A 16,223-nucleotide genomic window follows, 5' to 3' on the forward strand; every position below is an offset into this window, starting at 1 on the left:
TAATAATCTCTAAACTCTCTAGCATGGCAACATTTTGACCTATTAATTCTCGGAATGTTGTAATCCGACCATCCATTTATGCAGGCTTTCAACCATCACCTTTAGGATCATGGCATCGGTACCAAAAATCGGCGCTAGGAGGTATTGGATAATTGTTGTTCAAGACAACATGCACGAAGTGACAATTGTCGACGAATGCCATTCTGTGCTCTTGTCTCTCTCTAAAAAGCATCGGATCGCTCGATAGAGAAAGGAACGTGAGACAGTGATACTTGGATAAGTAGACAAGCACGATATTGTATGTTCACGCATATTTGGAAAAGACATCCAATGGTCACGCGTGGCAGGAACATCCCAGTTACTCACAACAGTTTGCATGGTTCTAACGGTTTCTTCGCCATGGTGCATGTCCGTGTAAATGGAAAAATTAGCAGTCAACTCCCGTAGCATGTCATCTCGTACTCAACCCCAGTCATCTTCCCCAAATCCCATCATAGAGGCAACTGCCCGAAATCCACAATGGCCATCTGAACCGACATTGATGATTTCTCGAACATACATACGAAATCGTGGATGGATCGTCTCAATATACTTATTCTTGCCGATCAAACCTGGTGGCAATCCTACATCTAACTCTTCAAATAATGGTTTGAACGACTCTTGCGTCGGTATAGTGTTTTTCCCTGGCTCTTGAGTCGGTATAGTGCTAATAGACTCATTCGAGGGCACTCTAAATCTCTTTAGTACAGGTTTCTTAAACGTATTCACAGGTATGAGCTGCAGTATATTAACCAGAATTACTTAGCACAATTATAAAATGCAACAACAATAATGAAATTAGACGATAATAGCGACATTTACTTTTGGAGAACAACTAGCTTGCTTCGATTTTTTTTTTCTTTGGCTCCAAATACTCAAAATGTGATTTGTCATGAGTGCTTGATTTTTCTTTCTTAGTTTTTGACGGTCGACCTTTGCTAACAACTTTTTCACTTGGCTCCGTGAGGTTAGTCTTCTCTGAGTGGGTAAAATGTCTCAAATGGTCGCGCAATTAATTCTTTGCATCGAGATCGCCAGATTGAAAGAGGTTCTGGTATTCTGATAATTCTTCGTCGATTGTTGGTAGAATGACTTCGTATGTGGTCGCGACGGGCTCCATGCTCATGTGTTTCCAGTACGAGCCTATTAACTCAAGTGGGATAGGACATTTGTTCACAACAACATACTCATGAAGCTCATGGCAACATGGTAGACCGTGGGTTGTTCGGATGGCGCAACTATAACCCATATCACTCGGTTGTAACAGTCTCGCCTTGTCCACGTCAAATTTAAGTTGTTGCAGAGCGAATTTTGAGATACTTTCACGGAGCTCATTGTATATCAACGTTTTGAAAGTGTGTTGGTAAGTATTTTTACTTACTTCAAAAGAAGCTTTGATATCATTGTGTTGTTAGAGAATTTGGTTGTAGACTTTCGTATGAAAATCCACAAAGGTGCTAGTTGAATTACACACATCCCTTTTCATTCGTCCGTGTGCCCCTTCCACCCTACTAGAAGTGTACGTTCTAAAATGAGTACACTTATTTGTCCACACCAATGCAAGTCTCTCCTTGTAGGGATCCAACCATGAATTAACTACATATGCTATAGCTGCCGGATAACCAACAAATGTTCTTTTCATTGACTCCCAATCCTCATTGAACTCCTCTATAGTATTTCTTTCAATAAGAGCCGAAAAAGCCGACTGAAAATGCTTCCACTTGGTATTGTCCTTTGTGAACATTTTCTTACAATTGGCCAATATATTCTTGTTCACATGCCACCGACACAACAAGTGATCACTCGATGGATACACATTGGCTACTGCTTTCATTGAAGCCAAATCTCAATCTGTTACAATGCAATTAGGCCGAGGACAATTTCTCATGGCCTCCACCAAACAACGCAACGCCCATTCGAAATTTTCCGTCTTTTCGTGATCCAAGTATGCAAAGGCAATGGAGAACGTCAAGTTGGTACAAGTAAAACCCACAATCTCGAGAAATGGGAGTCCGTAGCGATTGGTTTTGTACGTGCAATCCATGACGACTACGTACGGATACGACTGTGCCAACTTAATGCATTTCGGGTGCATCCACAATAAGTCGGTAATCTCATTAAACTCGGTCGATCTATGGTACGAGAGGTATTCGTCTTCTTTCAACTTGGCGAACAATAGTTGCAATTGAGATCTCCCAGATAATTCATTGAAATTTAACTGCTGGATAGCATTGTAAACTGTCTTCATACTAGTTACAATAGACGGGTCATTTTGCTTCAATAATCTTATAATTGCCCTTGGTTTCACCATTGCTTTCTTCAAAGTGTGAACAAGTGAAGTCTTCTCCTTTGATAATCTTCCGGCATAAAAGTGTCCGTGAAAGTTTTCAAACAAGTTGTGGTTGTGAATACCACTGTGAACAACCAATTTCCACCCATCATTTTCATCATCCTTGTCTTCTTTTGTCCCCTTCAATTTAAACGGACAATTGCATATTTTTTAACCAGTGCTCCTTTTTCCCGGTCTTTGATCATCTTCACCGGGTACCTTCTTGCCAGCATAAAGGCCCCCACGCTCACAACCAACAATCACATACGGTGTCCTACGTCCTCTATTCCCGTCACTCGAACCCACGATCATTAACACCATTCCAATTCTTTTAGATACTTCACGAACCCATGCCAATAAATCTTCTTTTGTTGGAAATTTTTCTCACGTTGTAAATGAATGGGTGCAATCGATCTACACAAAAGTGGAGAGAAGATTATATAGGATTAGACAAGTAAATTTGTAACAGAACAAATTCGACACTTAAGTGTCGAATTTTGAACTAATTTTCGACACTTTGTTGTCGAAAATTAGTTCATAATTCGACACTTAAATGTCGAAAATAATAGACAAACTCGACACTTATGTGTCGAAATATGACTTCATATAATAGTTTCTGGTTATATTTTCAACGGGTACGTGTCGAAAATCACCTAATTTTCGACACTCAAGTGTCGAAAATTAGGTGATTTTCGACACGTACCCGTCGAAAATACATAATATCAATTATTATGTTTTTTGACACACACAGGTCGAAAAACATGCACAATTTCGACCTGTATGTGTCGAAATTTAATGGCGAATTAAAAATAAAATCAAAATCGACGTTTTAGCTCAAAAAATACATGGATACATACATTAATGGGTTATCCTTGCTCGTAAACTACCATTCTGTTGTCATTTGACGCCATTTTGCAAGTTGTGTAAGGTTTTAATTTCTTTAGTTTTGAGGTTTTTTAGGGGGTTTTGGGGGAGGGGGAAGAAGGAGGTGGAGAAGGTGAGGGGTTTGTGAGTGAGGAGGGAAATGAATTTTGAGAGGTTTTGATTGTTTGGTATTGAAGAAAGAAAAATAATATTTGTAATATTTTTTTTTGGTTTTGATTTTCATTAAGGGTATTAATGTAATTTACTATTTATTATTTAATTTTTATTTTTGTAGTATTGAACTAAGGAAATTTTGGGATTTGTTTTAGTACTCCCTTATTATTATTCACCACACCCATTTTTTATATATTTTTTTATGCCCTCATTTCCTTCTCTCTCTCTTTTCTCTCAGCATTTTCTTCTCTTGTCACTGCTGCCTCCTCCTTCCCATCATCTTCATCTCTGTTTCTTTCTCGAGAAAATTCAGCACCTCTCTCTCTCACCCTTTTCTTTTTTTTCTTTCTTCTTTTTTAACTTTTTTCTCCTTCCGTATCTAGCCACACATTTGTTCGGCAACCACCAAACCCGTCGGATTCCGGCAATCCACGACCGGATCCGTCAAATTCCGGCAGCCCACAGCCTACTCCACCCAGATCCGGCCATCCCCGACGAATTCCGGCCAAATCCCGCCACCAACAGCCTTCGACTCAACATTTTGTATGAAAACCCGAGTCATTTACCGGTTTCAGCCGGTCGGACCGGGTTTTTGACATTTGACCCGGCTTTTTGATTTGCCCGGTTTTAGTTGTTAGATCGGACCGATTTCATCGTGGGTCGCGGTCGGACCGGTAGAACCGGCCGATCCGGTCCGTTTCTAACAACATTGATTAATAAAGGTCAATTAAATAAATTACTCAAGAAATTACTAAATTTTTTTATGTAAATTACTTAATATACCCACAAACCCTAATATGTGTTTTGTGATGACCACTACATGCCGGCTTATTATCTTCCGCCTCCACCTATTCTTCTTTCCACTTCTTCTTCAACCTGTGCTTATGTAAGTTTTGTCTACGTTTTTTATTTCTTTTTCTTTTTTCTTTCGAATTTTCTCTTCTTTCATTTTCAATTCCTCCCCACTAGAACCATATTACAGTGTATGAATCTTTTACAGAATCTCCATCTTTTTTTTTTCCTTTTACATTTTTGATGCATCGAACTCGGTTTTCTGGGTCGGTTTTATCCGGTTCAACTGGAATTTCAACGGTTCAAAGACGATTGACCGGTCTTTTGGTGTTTCTGGGTTTTGATGTCCGACCGAACCGGATCAGCCACCGGTTCGCGGTTGAACCGGTCGAACCAACCGGTCCGGTCCGGTTTTGAAAACATTGGAAAAAATCAATGGATGAGATTACAATTTTACTATTTTATACGCACCAGATCCAATCATTCTAGTCCGAGAAGTACAATACCTGTCTAGTCCGAGAAGTACAACCCACAAACTTCCTATATTAAAAAAAAGGGTAAATTACACCCACACCCTTGAGGTATGCTTAAATAATTTTAAGGTCCCTGTGGTATCGATAATTACACTCACCCCCTTGAAACGTAGTTATAAACTCTAATGGGATAATGCATTATATACATTATTACGATAGTTTCAGGAAGTGGTGGAGACAACAAAGAGTTATGGGTGATTTAAGAAATATTGGGGGAGCCATGTCACCCTATAACTCCCTTATAACTCTATGTTATCTCCACCACTAGCTAAGAATAATTGTCCATTAGAACCCTATCGGAATAATGTATCCAATGCATTATCCCGTTAGAGTTTCTAACTATATTTCAGGGGTGAGTGTAATTATCGATACCACAGGGACCTTAAAGTTATTTAAGCATACCTCAGGGCTGTGGGTGTAATTTACCCTTAAAAAAAAGTTAAAACTCCATTAAGTAGAAAACAAGTGGACCAATAAGAAATAGAGGGTTAATATAAAAAAGAGAGGCAGGCACAAGTCCCAATTTAGAAATGTTGTCCAAGTTTTTCAACTTCTCCGTCCAATAAACAACACAAACAGCGTTGAATACTGAATCAGAAATCTCCCAAAAAAAAATCAAAATATATTCCTCGGCTTACACACCAATTTATCCAGTTCACACACAGTCTCTGAGAAAGAAAGAGAGACCTGCGGTGGTAGGTGGCGGCGGCGATGGGTTGGGCAATAGCACTTCACGGCGGCGCTGGCGACATACCACGTTCGATGCCTCCGGAGCGCCGTGAGCCCCGAGAAGCCGCCCTCCGCCACTGTCTCCAGATCGGCGTCGACGCAATTAAAGCTGGCCGATCACCACTTGACGTCGTCGAACTCGTTGTACGTACTCACAAAATCCAACTTTTTTTCTGGGTTTTATGTTTTTATTGCACAAATCTTGCTTGGTTCTGGATAAACAGTAAGGAAGTTAGCTCGTAAAATACATATACGTAGTTGTATCTACATTTCAGTAAATTGCACTCTATGTGTTTGTACATATGTCTATATGAATAGAATGAAGTTATAGGAAAAAAATCTGTTGGATCTATTGGGCAAGATGGAATTTTGCTTTTCAGTGTTGCGATGGATCGAAAGCTTTAGTCAAACTAGTCGAACTCAAACTTTTAACGATCCGGAGTTGGATGCGTTCTATGATTTTCGTTTTCGATTTTTCGTTTTCTTTTTTTTCTAATAGTAATGCGCTAAATTTGAATTAATTAAATAGGTTCGTGAACTAGAAGATAACCCGCATTTTAATGCTGGCAAAGGCTCTGTCCTGACAAGCAACGGCACAGTGGAGATGGAAGCTTGCGTAATGGTGGGAGATACGAAGAAATGTGGAGCTGTTTCTGGTCTTACTAAAGTTAGAAATGCCGTATCTCTGGCAAGGCTTGTTATGGAGAAAACTCCGCATATCTATCTTGGATTTGATGGCGCTGAGGCATTTGCAAGAGAACAAGTTAGATACATACCATTCTGCTTTAACTTATATGTGTTCGTTTATCATCACATAATTTATTTATTACAAGAATTTGACACGCACATTATATTCTATGGTTAAATGTGGTCAATACATAATTTATTTAGTTATATTTGTAACCATTTACGTTTGGTGCTGCTGCTCCTCCTCCTCTCCATATATGCTCATGAGTTGTTTTCTTTGAAGGGCGTCGAAACTTTAGATTCAAGCCATTTTATAACTCCAGAAAACGTTGAGAGATTGAAACAGGCGAAAGAAGCTAACAAAGTTCAGGTACGATCCATTCTATATCACTGTCGTTTAAGTTATATTAGTTTTTGACAGATATTTTTCCAATTCATCATCTACGATTCGTCTATATTCCGTCTCTCTTTAATTTTTCTAATTGGTTGAACTTACAAGTGCCTCTGCTCTGTTGATAATCCCCGTTTCTACTTTTCTTGCCTTTTATTTTGAAATTATCGAATAAAATGCTAAAACTCGTATGATAAACTTGTTTATGTTGATAGATATGATAGAATTTTTACTTATCTGGAAACCGTATGATTAATTTTACAGATCGATTACACACAACCAATTCAAAAAGTCGAAGAAGAAGAGGAAGAATCAGCATCACTTCCCAACGGTGACAGTCAAATCGGAACCGTTGGATGTGTGGCTGTCGACAGCTCCGGCAACTTAGCGGCCGCCACATCCACGGGTGGATTGGTCAACAAAATGGTGGGAAGAATCGGAGACACTCCAATCATTGGAGCTGGAACGTACGCCAATAGCTTATGTGCCATTTCAGCTACCGGCAAAGGCGAAGCTATAATTAGAGCTACTGTAGGTAGAGATGTGGCGGCTCTAATGGAGTATAAAGGGCTTTCTCTCGAAAAAGCGGCGGCTTACGTAGTGGGGGAATGTGCTCCGATAGGAACTGTTGGTTTAGTTGCAGTTTCAGCTAATGGACAAGTTACTATGCCTTTTAATACTAATGGCATGTTTAGAGCTTGTGCTACTGAAGATGGTTATACTCATGTGGGAATTTGGCAGGATTAATGTCTGTGTGGAAATTAATTCTGTGCTGTTAATTATTATTTTTTGGATTGATTTTGAGGTTTTGTTACTTAGACTTTGGCTGAAATTTAATCGGTTGTCTAAAGAAATATTTGTGAAGGTGTAAATTTCATTTTTATATTATTATTACCAGTACTTCACCCGTGCAATGCACGGGGATTAATTATAACAACAAAATGCATGATATAAAAATCAACGAACTAAAAAACGTCTAGGATTTAATAAAATCAAATATGATCGAACAAAAAATAATAAATTAGTATTTTATTTTATCACCAAAAAGTCTACATAAATATAAAATAGGGTAAATAGCATTTAACCCCTATGTGATTTCACCATTTGTCACTTAACCCCCTCTGATATCGATTTAGGCATTTAACCCCCATGTGGTTGTCAGTTTGTAGCGGCCGTCTAATAATCCGTTAAAGTTAACCGTGAGAGTATCTCACTCGCCCAAAATTGAAGTGGTTGAATGTTTCTCAGGCTGAATTTTCTAATAATGACCATGTTGCCCTTTTGCCTTCAATAAAAACCCTAGACCAATCTCTCATTTTTATTTTAATTTAAAAAAGCAAAAATAGAAATTTCTAAATATTTTTTTTTAATTCTGTATTACATATTTTAAACCTTTATGTTAATTATTTTTTAAATTACATATCTGAATTTTTTTTAATTATTTTACATGTTTCAATAAATTTATGTTCGATTAATTGGACTTCAGCCTTCTTATTTTTAAGCAAAAAAGTATATATATATATATATATATATATATATATATATATATATATATATATATATATATATATATATATATATATATATATATATATATATATATTACAAAAAATAAATTACAAAATCTGAAAGAAAAAATAAAATGAGGCGTGTATAATACAACACCTAGGAGAACAGAGAGAAATAGAAATAAGAAAGAGTTTTTCAATCATCAGTCAATCCATTCAATTTCTCCAAATTGTTGCCATTCTGAACATCCGTTTTTGATTTTCCTTACATCGATTACAAAGCTACGATCTTTGGAGCCAAAGCAGATTTCCAGTTCTATGTTCAGTCCGCCGCCAGCGCCGCTGTCGTATCGTCTTCGCCACCGTTGTCGTCGTGGGTCATGACTAGGGTGTAAACGAGCCGAGCCGACTTGTGAGCTCGACGAGCCGGCTCGTAAAAAGCTCGAACTCGGACCCGAGATTTTCGAGCTCGAGCCGGTTTTCAGTTGTTCATGAGCTCGCGAGCCGGATTTATTATTATTTTTTTTATTTTTTTTATCTTTTATATGTTATATTTATTTAAATAATGTATAATAATATAAAATATTATAGAAATAAATACAAATATTAAAAATATATATAATTACAATTTATTTTTTATTTTTTACTAGTAGTGCACCCGTGCGATGCACGGAGTATTAATTGTAAAAGTAAATATTCATAATAAAAAAAAGTTCGAAATATTTAGATCAACTGTTCATATGTAATACAAAAAAGTATAAATTGTATAAAAAAAAAAAAACTACTGATTTGTATTGTGTGAGTGATGAAATAAACTGAAATAAATGAAAAAACTACATATCGAAGGTTTTAATTTCCGCATACGAAGAATGAATATATCGTTGGTCCCAAACTTGTACAACCATAATGGCATATGAACGTTCAAAACTTGAATTTCATCCAAACAATCAGTGTTATGTTGTTTGATACCAACCGCTCTAAACGCAGGCAACAAATCCAATACAGTTCAATTGATCTACACATAATCCGAGCCCGAGATTTGCTGGCAAACAAACGGGCTAGATGTTGCCAAGCATCACGACTGGTAGTGGTCATTGCGATGAGAGGCATCACGGTTTCAGAAACCGATGAGAAGATGGCATTAAGTAGCAACTGGTCTTGTCTATACCAGTGTGCATAGTGAGCCAAATCAGCAACGGAGGACTTCTCAGTGGGTGTGGAAGGACACGGAAGGGTTCCATCCAAGTATCCCATGAGATCATAACCAAATAAGATGGTTGTGAATATTGCACGCCAAGAAGGGTAATTTGATGCTGTAAGTTTGACGGGAAGTTGGCTTGAGGTCTTAATGGTAATGAGAGGCAAGTCAGAAGAAGAGCTGGTGGTTGTAGACATTTTCCCGAAAAAAGAGGATCGTTATTCTCGTAAGAGAAAAACCTACTGATACCATATAAGAGTTGGTCAAACAATTGGTGGAGAAAACTTATTTATTCATTCTCATTATAATTTGTCTTATATAATACAAGGATGAGACTATCTAAAGAAATAAATCAAATTGATTGTGAATCAATTTACAAAGAGAAAGATCTGGAATGAGATAACGTAAATCATGGAATGCCTGATTCTATGTTGATTCCTTTATAAATAGCAGATAACCCCTTGTGGTTTCACCATTTGGCACTTAACCCCCTTTGGGCCCTTTTGGTTTGGTTGCTTAGGTTGGATAGACTTATATATTTATTTATTTTCCATTAATTAAATGGTTGCCATGGCTACGACGACCCTCACCTCCTCCCTCTCCAAAACTCAATTCTTCGACAGCAACAAGTCTTCTTTCCATAGCTTTGCCGTGTCCACAGGCGCCTCCAAGCCTATCAAACAAACCTCTCAATCACCATGCATGTTGTCTGCCCCCACCACTCCGTACAATCTGCACAGCTTCAACTTCCAGCCGATTAAAGAATCTATCGTCGTCGGGGAAATGACCAGGCGCTACATGACGGACATGATAACCTACGCCGACACAGACGTGGTGGTCGTCGGCGCCCGATATGATTTTGTGACCAAAGTAGTGTATATAGAAAATTGATAAATGTGGAGATTTTGATATCTTGGTAAGCTAAACTTTGAACAAATGTTGAGATTTATGATTTAATTTCTTGAAAAAAGTAAATAGAGGAAGATGTTAGAGATCAATTTCGGAGGATTAATTAATATCAAGATCAATTTGTCGATCTTCATTTTTGTTAGCCACTTTCTCTTTCTTGTTTGTTGGGAATAGGGCACGTGTACGCAACGGAAAACAAAAATTATACATGGATTAAACAATTTAATTCATATAAGCACGTGCTCGATTCGTATTAAACAATTAATTGCGTACATTAGCGCTTCCAGCGAAAATTAAAAACAACATGTGTATAACTAATTCTATAATAAATCACATAGCATGCTCGTAGTAAATCATGAATTTCATATAAACGATCACATATAGCAATCCACGAAAAATCATACTGCGAATATAAACATATAATTTAATCTAATTAAATTAATACATAATTAAAATCGGATCCGAAAAATACCTCTTGAAGCGTGAGGCAAGCACTCGGATCGAAGCAAACTGCCACGGAAACCAATCCGTGCAGTCGGGAGCAGCAGCGGCGACGGACGCGCGGGCAGCAGCGGCTCGTGTGGATCACGCGCTGTCTACGGGCGGCGCGTGAAGGTGCGTACGGCGTCTGTTCGGCGGGTCCTTCTCGACGATTTGACTCCTTGGTCTTCCTCCTCTCGGATTTCACCTCGTATACCGAAATCTACTAACTACGTGGCATTAGACATGCAAAAGTCAGAATAAACGGAAGAAAAAGACAAAGGAAAGATACTACCAATGGTAATCCGCGCGTGAGGCTGTTCCGGCGACGGCGGAAGGGGGAGATCGACCGAGGGTTGTTAGAGAGCGGGTAGGATTTTCTATTATGTGTTGTCTGTTAAGTGTTAAGTGTGTGTGCAAGACCTATAAATATTGTATTTATAGTGTCTTGTATAAAAGCCCTAACGGGCTTAAGTTGGACCAGGCCCAACAGCTTAAGTTCGTTAGTCTTTACTCGCTCGTTTCTCACAACTCAATGATCGCAAAATTATAACGATTACATTTTCGGAATCATTGGAATGTCCTCGTTGTTACGATTGCCAATTCTCGATTTCCAATTTCTAAAAGTGAAAACCCTAATTCAGTGTACCTTCTAAATTTGGAAACTTTCCAATTTAGAAAGTTCACTAAGATGTTCGCCTATTCTTTTTTGTTCTTATTCTCATTCATAATTCCAAATTACGAATGTTGGACTCAATCACATTGACTTCCAATCATGCAAAGATTAAACATTTTTATATTTGACCGTTTATTCAAAGATCTTGAGTGCACGAGCAGTGTGACCCTCGATGGTTCAGGTGTAAGCTAACCGTGGGTCCACAACCCTTTGTGGTCTAAACTCGTCCCTTAGAGTTACGATTAAGATGAAGCCCGTTTCAACTTAATCACCTAACGAATAAAGATTGGCGTCTCGCAACTACACGTCATGATTCCCTAGATACAAATGAAGTACCTGCAAGAACCTTTTGATATAGTTAACATACAGTACGATCCCTTCGATTCATGTGTCCCGATTGAACTAGAGGTATTGGTTCATTGAGACCTCCTTAGTAGTTCAATAACTGTGCGATCATTCTAAGTGTTGTAATCGGTACGTGCATGACTTAGAGAATCGAATTCTCTAATCATCACTTAGTCAGCTCTGGCCAGATACTTAGACATTACAAACTATGACATCACACAGGACATCCAATTAGACTATTCTAGCGATCGAATCCCCGACTACAATGCACAGACCTCGCACTAGATTTCGGACTGCACGAATACTGGCCCTTGGGGCGGTCCTCGGTGGAACTCAGGGACAGGTCACGATACACCTGGTCCTCTAGTGAAGTCACGGTGATGTCTAGGTCATAAAGACTAATGGTGTACAACTATACCATAGATATCTCTACTCGATTATTGAGAACCACTTAGAGATTTCTAGGGTGAGGGAGTTCAGTGAACTCGTCAACTTACGAGCACCCACTTATGCATGCCGATATCACAATACCGTTAACTGATGAGATGCAGTACACATACAGTAAGTGCTAGTCTCTTAATAGGAAATGTCGATATCCTCATTGGTGGCGTAACCCTTCGACTAGGAACACGTTTAACAGTTATTATACTAAAGTAAATATCTCACAATCCTAAAAGATCAATTACTAGTACTTGTAATAACTGTAAAGACTATATCTATGTTGGAAACAAGGGACAAAGATATAGAATGCCAAGGTGTTTCATCATTAATACGAAAAAAAATTATTTATTACAAGAATACAAATGGAAAGACCACGGCCACAAGTTGGCTTGTTGGTCACCTACTCTAACAATTTTTCATTAACAATTACCATTTTATTCCACTTCTTTCTCTTATTTCCCGTGGCAGTGGCCGTCGGGAATTTCTTGATTTTGGTGGTTTTGGGTAAATCTTTGTTGGGGTTGATGTGGACGCCGAAAGTTTTGGTGTTCTAATGGTTCTTGTTCTCATTTTTCGTTCAACCTAGCAATTTGCCGGCGGTTAGTTACCATCAATTGCACAGAAGCCCCTGCAGCCGTACTATCAAAACCTCTTCATCTTCACATATATTTCTCTCATTTTTTCACTATAATTATGTGAAGGTGGTGTAAGGAATCTGAAGGGTGCTTCAGACATTTACCCTCCAATTACGTTCTATCCCTACAAATCAACTCAAAAAAATATTTGATCCATTATTATTTTGCTATCAGGTTCTTGTTAATCCCACAAACCAAAAGACGTGATTAGTGTTACTCATAACTATATGATTTTCAATGAATTGGGGGTACTTTAGGTATATATAAAAGGATTTTCCTTATTTGCAAATAAGTTTGAATGAGCTGAATATATTTGAAAGATAAAAAAGTTGGATGTCCCGTTTTGAATTAAGTGCCCTTGCCATGGGCCTATTTGCTATTTGCCCATTAATGTATTCATAGATTCATTTGAATATATATATATATATATATATATATATATATATATATATATATATATATATATATATATATATGGGGTAATTTTTAAATGAATGTGCAATTGTTAAATAAGAAAGAACTTAAAAAACATACCACAATGAAAATGCATAATAAGCAATTGAGTATTACACATCATCAATTGAGTGTCCACTAAGTGATTTGTGAAAACGACATAAGCATTTGTCACATGTCATTCATTGAGGCTATAAGTCCTTTATTATATAATATATAGATAGATATTAATAAATGACTGCATTTCTTATTTTTATTAAGGGTTAATATGCCATGAGCCCCTCAAAGGAAACCTAATTTGAACTAAATGACAAATTCAAATTCAATCTTTTAATTAAATCCTTAGATTGAAATAATATATGAACCTAAATCCTATAAACCTAGACATTCACGTTCAATTAAAATTTATTTTTCTTCTTTTTGTTTTTTCTCTCTCACACGTTCTCTCTTCATGTTTCTCTCTCACACGTTCTCTCTATCTCTCACAATTTCTCTTTATCTCCCTTCTCTCTCGTTTTTTTCTCTCTTCTCTATTTTTCTCTTGTTCTCAGTAGTTGCACGAAGGCAGGAGCAGGGGCGGTGGATGCGACGGCGGCCGATGGAGGCGGCGGCGGCCGGTAGATGCGACGGCGGCCGGTGGAGGCGGCAGTGGCTGATGGTGGCGGCGGGTGGGGGCTGTGCGGGCGGGGGCTGTGAATATGGTTGAGATGTTATGGAAAGTATATTTTGACTAATCAGTTGGATCTGATTTCCTTGTGTTTTGAAAGATTTTTGCTTGATTTGGGTTCAAATTCCAGATCTAGGTTTTCCCAAAATTGGTAGGTGACTACAATCGCAGCGGTTGCGAGCGTGGGTTGCTAGGGTTGGCGGCGGCTGCGTTGGCTGCTAGGTTTGCGACGGCTAGAAGTTTTTGGTTGCTAGGGTTTGGTAGTAAAGCATAATACACCGTAGTATACTAAACTACGTCGTAGTATACCATAGTAGACCACTACACTATAGTATACTACAGAACATCGTAATATACCATAGTATACTACAGAGAAAATGAAAATATGTAAATTGAAATTAAAAAGAAAAAAATAGCATGTCTTTTTTTTTTTTTTTTGTAATTCTCAATATTGTATTATGTAGAAAAAAAGGAAAAAATAAAAGAAATTTTTATAATAGTGTATAAAATGCTAAAACGAATAAAGAGAAAAGGGAAGACAAACGGATATTCCGAAGGAAAAAAAATATTATATTGAAATATGAAAATATTAAATGCAAAATAAATAAAATGATAAATGCAGTTTGGAATTTACTTAATGAATATTTCGAATTTGTGAGTGGAGGGGCATTTTTGGAATGAATTTTATAAAGGATGTGAAGCAAATGTTTAGTTAGACTTGTAATTTAGTCCAAATAAATTTTGTCACCAGGGACCTATATCCTAAGAACCCTTTTATTAAAGGTATATAAATGTCTTGTGATGTATTACAAAATTTGAAGGATGAGAGATGGCAAGTGTTACAATTATTACTTAAGGGAAGTATGTGAGTTACATAACCATATATAACATCTTCATCCCACATCGGGTAAACGTGGGATTATATATCTCAATTTGTAAGCAAATATCATGTTATTATCGGGCACCTATGTAGCAAGGAAACTTCAGTTGCTTAACGTTTTCGCATTTCAGTCACTTTTTGAGTCTAACACTCGAGGACACCTTATGGGCCGTTTTGCAATTTCTAAAAAGTTAGAAACATGTTTGAATAACAAATCTATATAATATATAAAAATTGAATTCCATAGCTAATTGATTGAGATTTGGCAATTTCAATTGGTGACATGTCCTCAATTTCATCACAAGTGGCGAATTGATTGGTGGGAATAAATCATCAAAAAACATGTCATCATTTTTCAAAATTAAAGGTAGTTAAATATATTTAATTATTTTATTAATATATTATATCCTACCATTTATAAAATGCTCTAAATATATCAAATTTCTTGGAAACTCTAAATAAATTATTTTTCAATTTAATTTTATAATTAATTTAATTTTAATTCAGTTAAATTCGATTTAAAATCTTCCCTTATTATTGCATGATTGGTGGTGTCACATAAATTTTGAGTTTTAATTAATAAACTTGGATTTATATTGAAAAAATATTGCAGAATAAATTATTTGATATTATACATTTCACATGAACATGACCAGAGAATATGTATTTTTTTACTAATTTAATATTATATATTAATATTATCTGTAAAAAAGAAAGATACATGTTCGAATTTACTATATCGCGAAAATTGACACTATTTTTTTCTGCCATGTGTCGAGTAATGTACTCCCAATTATTTACCATATTGAAAATTATACTACCTGAATTTCATGTTGTTATTTAAAAAAATATTTTTTCTTCACTGAATCCAGTGAAAATAAATTTTACAATTGATTTAACCTTTTAAATTATATACTAATTAAAATACAAATTTTATCATGATTATACTAATAAATTGAATAACCTAAGTTAAGTTTAACAATTGATAAAAGAAAAAAAAATGAATTGATTTTATATATTTCAAAATATAATAATGTTATTCTAAATCTTTGGTATTAAATTCGTTTATCCACTTTATTTAATACCAGACATTAAGAATATCAATTGTTTTGTTTAAAATGTATCATGATCGTATATACTATATATTATATTCCACTAATAAGTATTTCATTATAACTCTGATAAATATAATTAAGTAAGCAACTCCAACCCAAAAGTATCAAAATAAGTTTCCAAATATTTATGTGGTATTTAATATTTTATTTTGATATTTATCTAAACTAGTATCTCACCCGTGCGATGCACGGGATCAAATTTTAGATCAAAAGAAATTATTCTAAAAAATCACCGAACTAAAAAAAGGTTGAGGATTTAAGTCGAATACGACCGAACAAAAAATAACAATTTCGTATTTTATATCATCACCAAAAAGTCTACATAAATATAAAATGACAATCTTGTACAAACCATCCACGCCGAAATGCCACAACCAA

General features: G+C 36.4%; 2 protein-coding genes across 2 annotated transcripts; one reads left to right on the forward strand and one right to left on the reverse strand.

Annotated features, from left to right (window-relative positions):
- Positions 1-1,885: 1,885 nt before the first annotated feature.
- Positions 1,886-2,689, reverse strand: LOC148771157 (protein FAR1-RELATED SEQUENCE 5-like). The gene is made up of 2 exons (XM_088817514.1): positions 2,588-2,689; positions 1,886-2,509 (listed from the first exon to the last, which is right to left on the reverse strand). Exons 1-2 carry the CDS (start codon positions 2,687-2,689, stop codon positions 1,886-1,888), a joined length of 726 nt encoding a protein of 241 aa, XP_088673640.1.
- Positions 2,690-5,183: 2,494 nt separating this feature from the next.
- On the forward strand, positions 5,184-7,426 carry ASPGA1 (N-terminal nucleophile aminohydrolases (Ntn hydrolases) superfamily protein). Its single transcript, XM_012998604.2, has 4 exons — positions 5,184-5,604; positions 5,990-6,223; positions 6,431-6,517; positions 6,803-7,426. Exons 1-4 carry the CDS (start codon positions 5,443-5,445, stop codon positions 7,283-7,285), a joined length of 966 nt encoding a protein of 321 aa, XP_012854058.2. The 5' UTR covers positions 5,184-5,442; the 3' UTR covers positions 7,286-7,426.
- The last annotated feature ends 8,797 nt before the right edge of the window (positions 7,427-16,223 follow it).

This window comes from Erythranthe guttata, chromosome 4 (genome assembly GCF_056151865.1).
Source record: "Erythranthe guttata isolate IM_541 chromosome 4, IM_541, whole genome shotgun sequence".
Taxonomy (NCBI): domain Eukaryota; kingdom Viridiplantae; phylum Streptophyta; class Magnoliopsida; order Lamiales; family Phrymaceae; genus Erythranthe; species Erythranthe guttata.

Coding starts and splice junctions, on each gene's coding strand:
- LOC148771157 (XM_088817514.1), bottom strand. CDS start 2,689: ATGGTGTTAATGATCGTGGGTTCGAGTGACGGGAATAGAGGACGTAGG. Junction 2,510..2,587: donor GCCTTTATGCTGGCAAGAAG/GTACCCGGTGAA, acceptor TTTAAATTGAAG/GGGACAAAAGAAGACAAGGA.
- ASPGA1 (XM_012998604.2), top strand. CDS start 5,443: ATGGGTTGGGCAATAGCACTTCACGGCGGCGCTGGCGACATACCACGT. Junction 5,605..5,989: donor TTGACGTCGTCGAACTCGTT/GTACGTACTCAC, acceptor TTAATTAAATAG/GTTCGTGAACTAGAAGATAA. Junction 6,224..6,430: donor AGGCATTTGCAAGAGAACAA/GTTAGATACATA, acceptor TTTTCTTTGAAG/GGCGTCGAAACTTTAGATTC.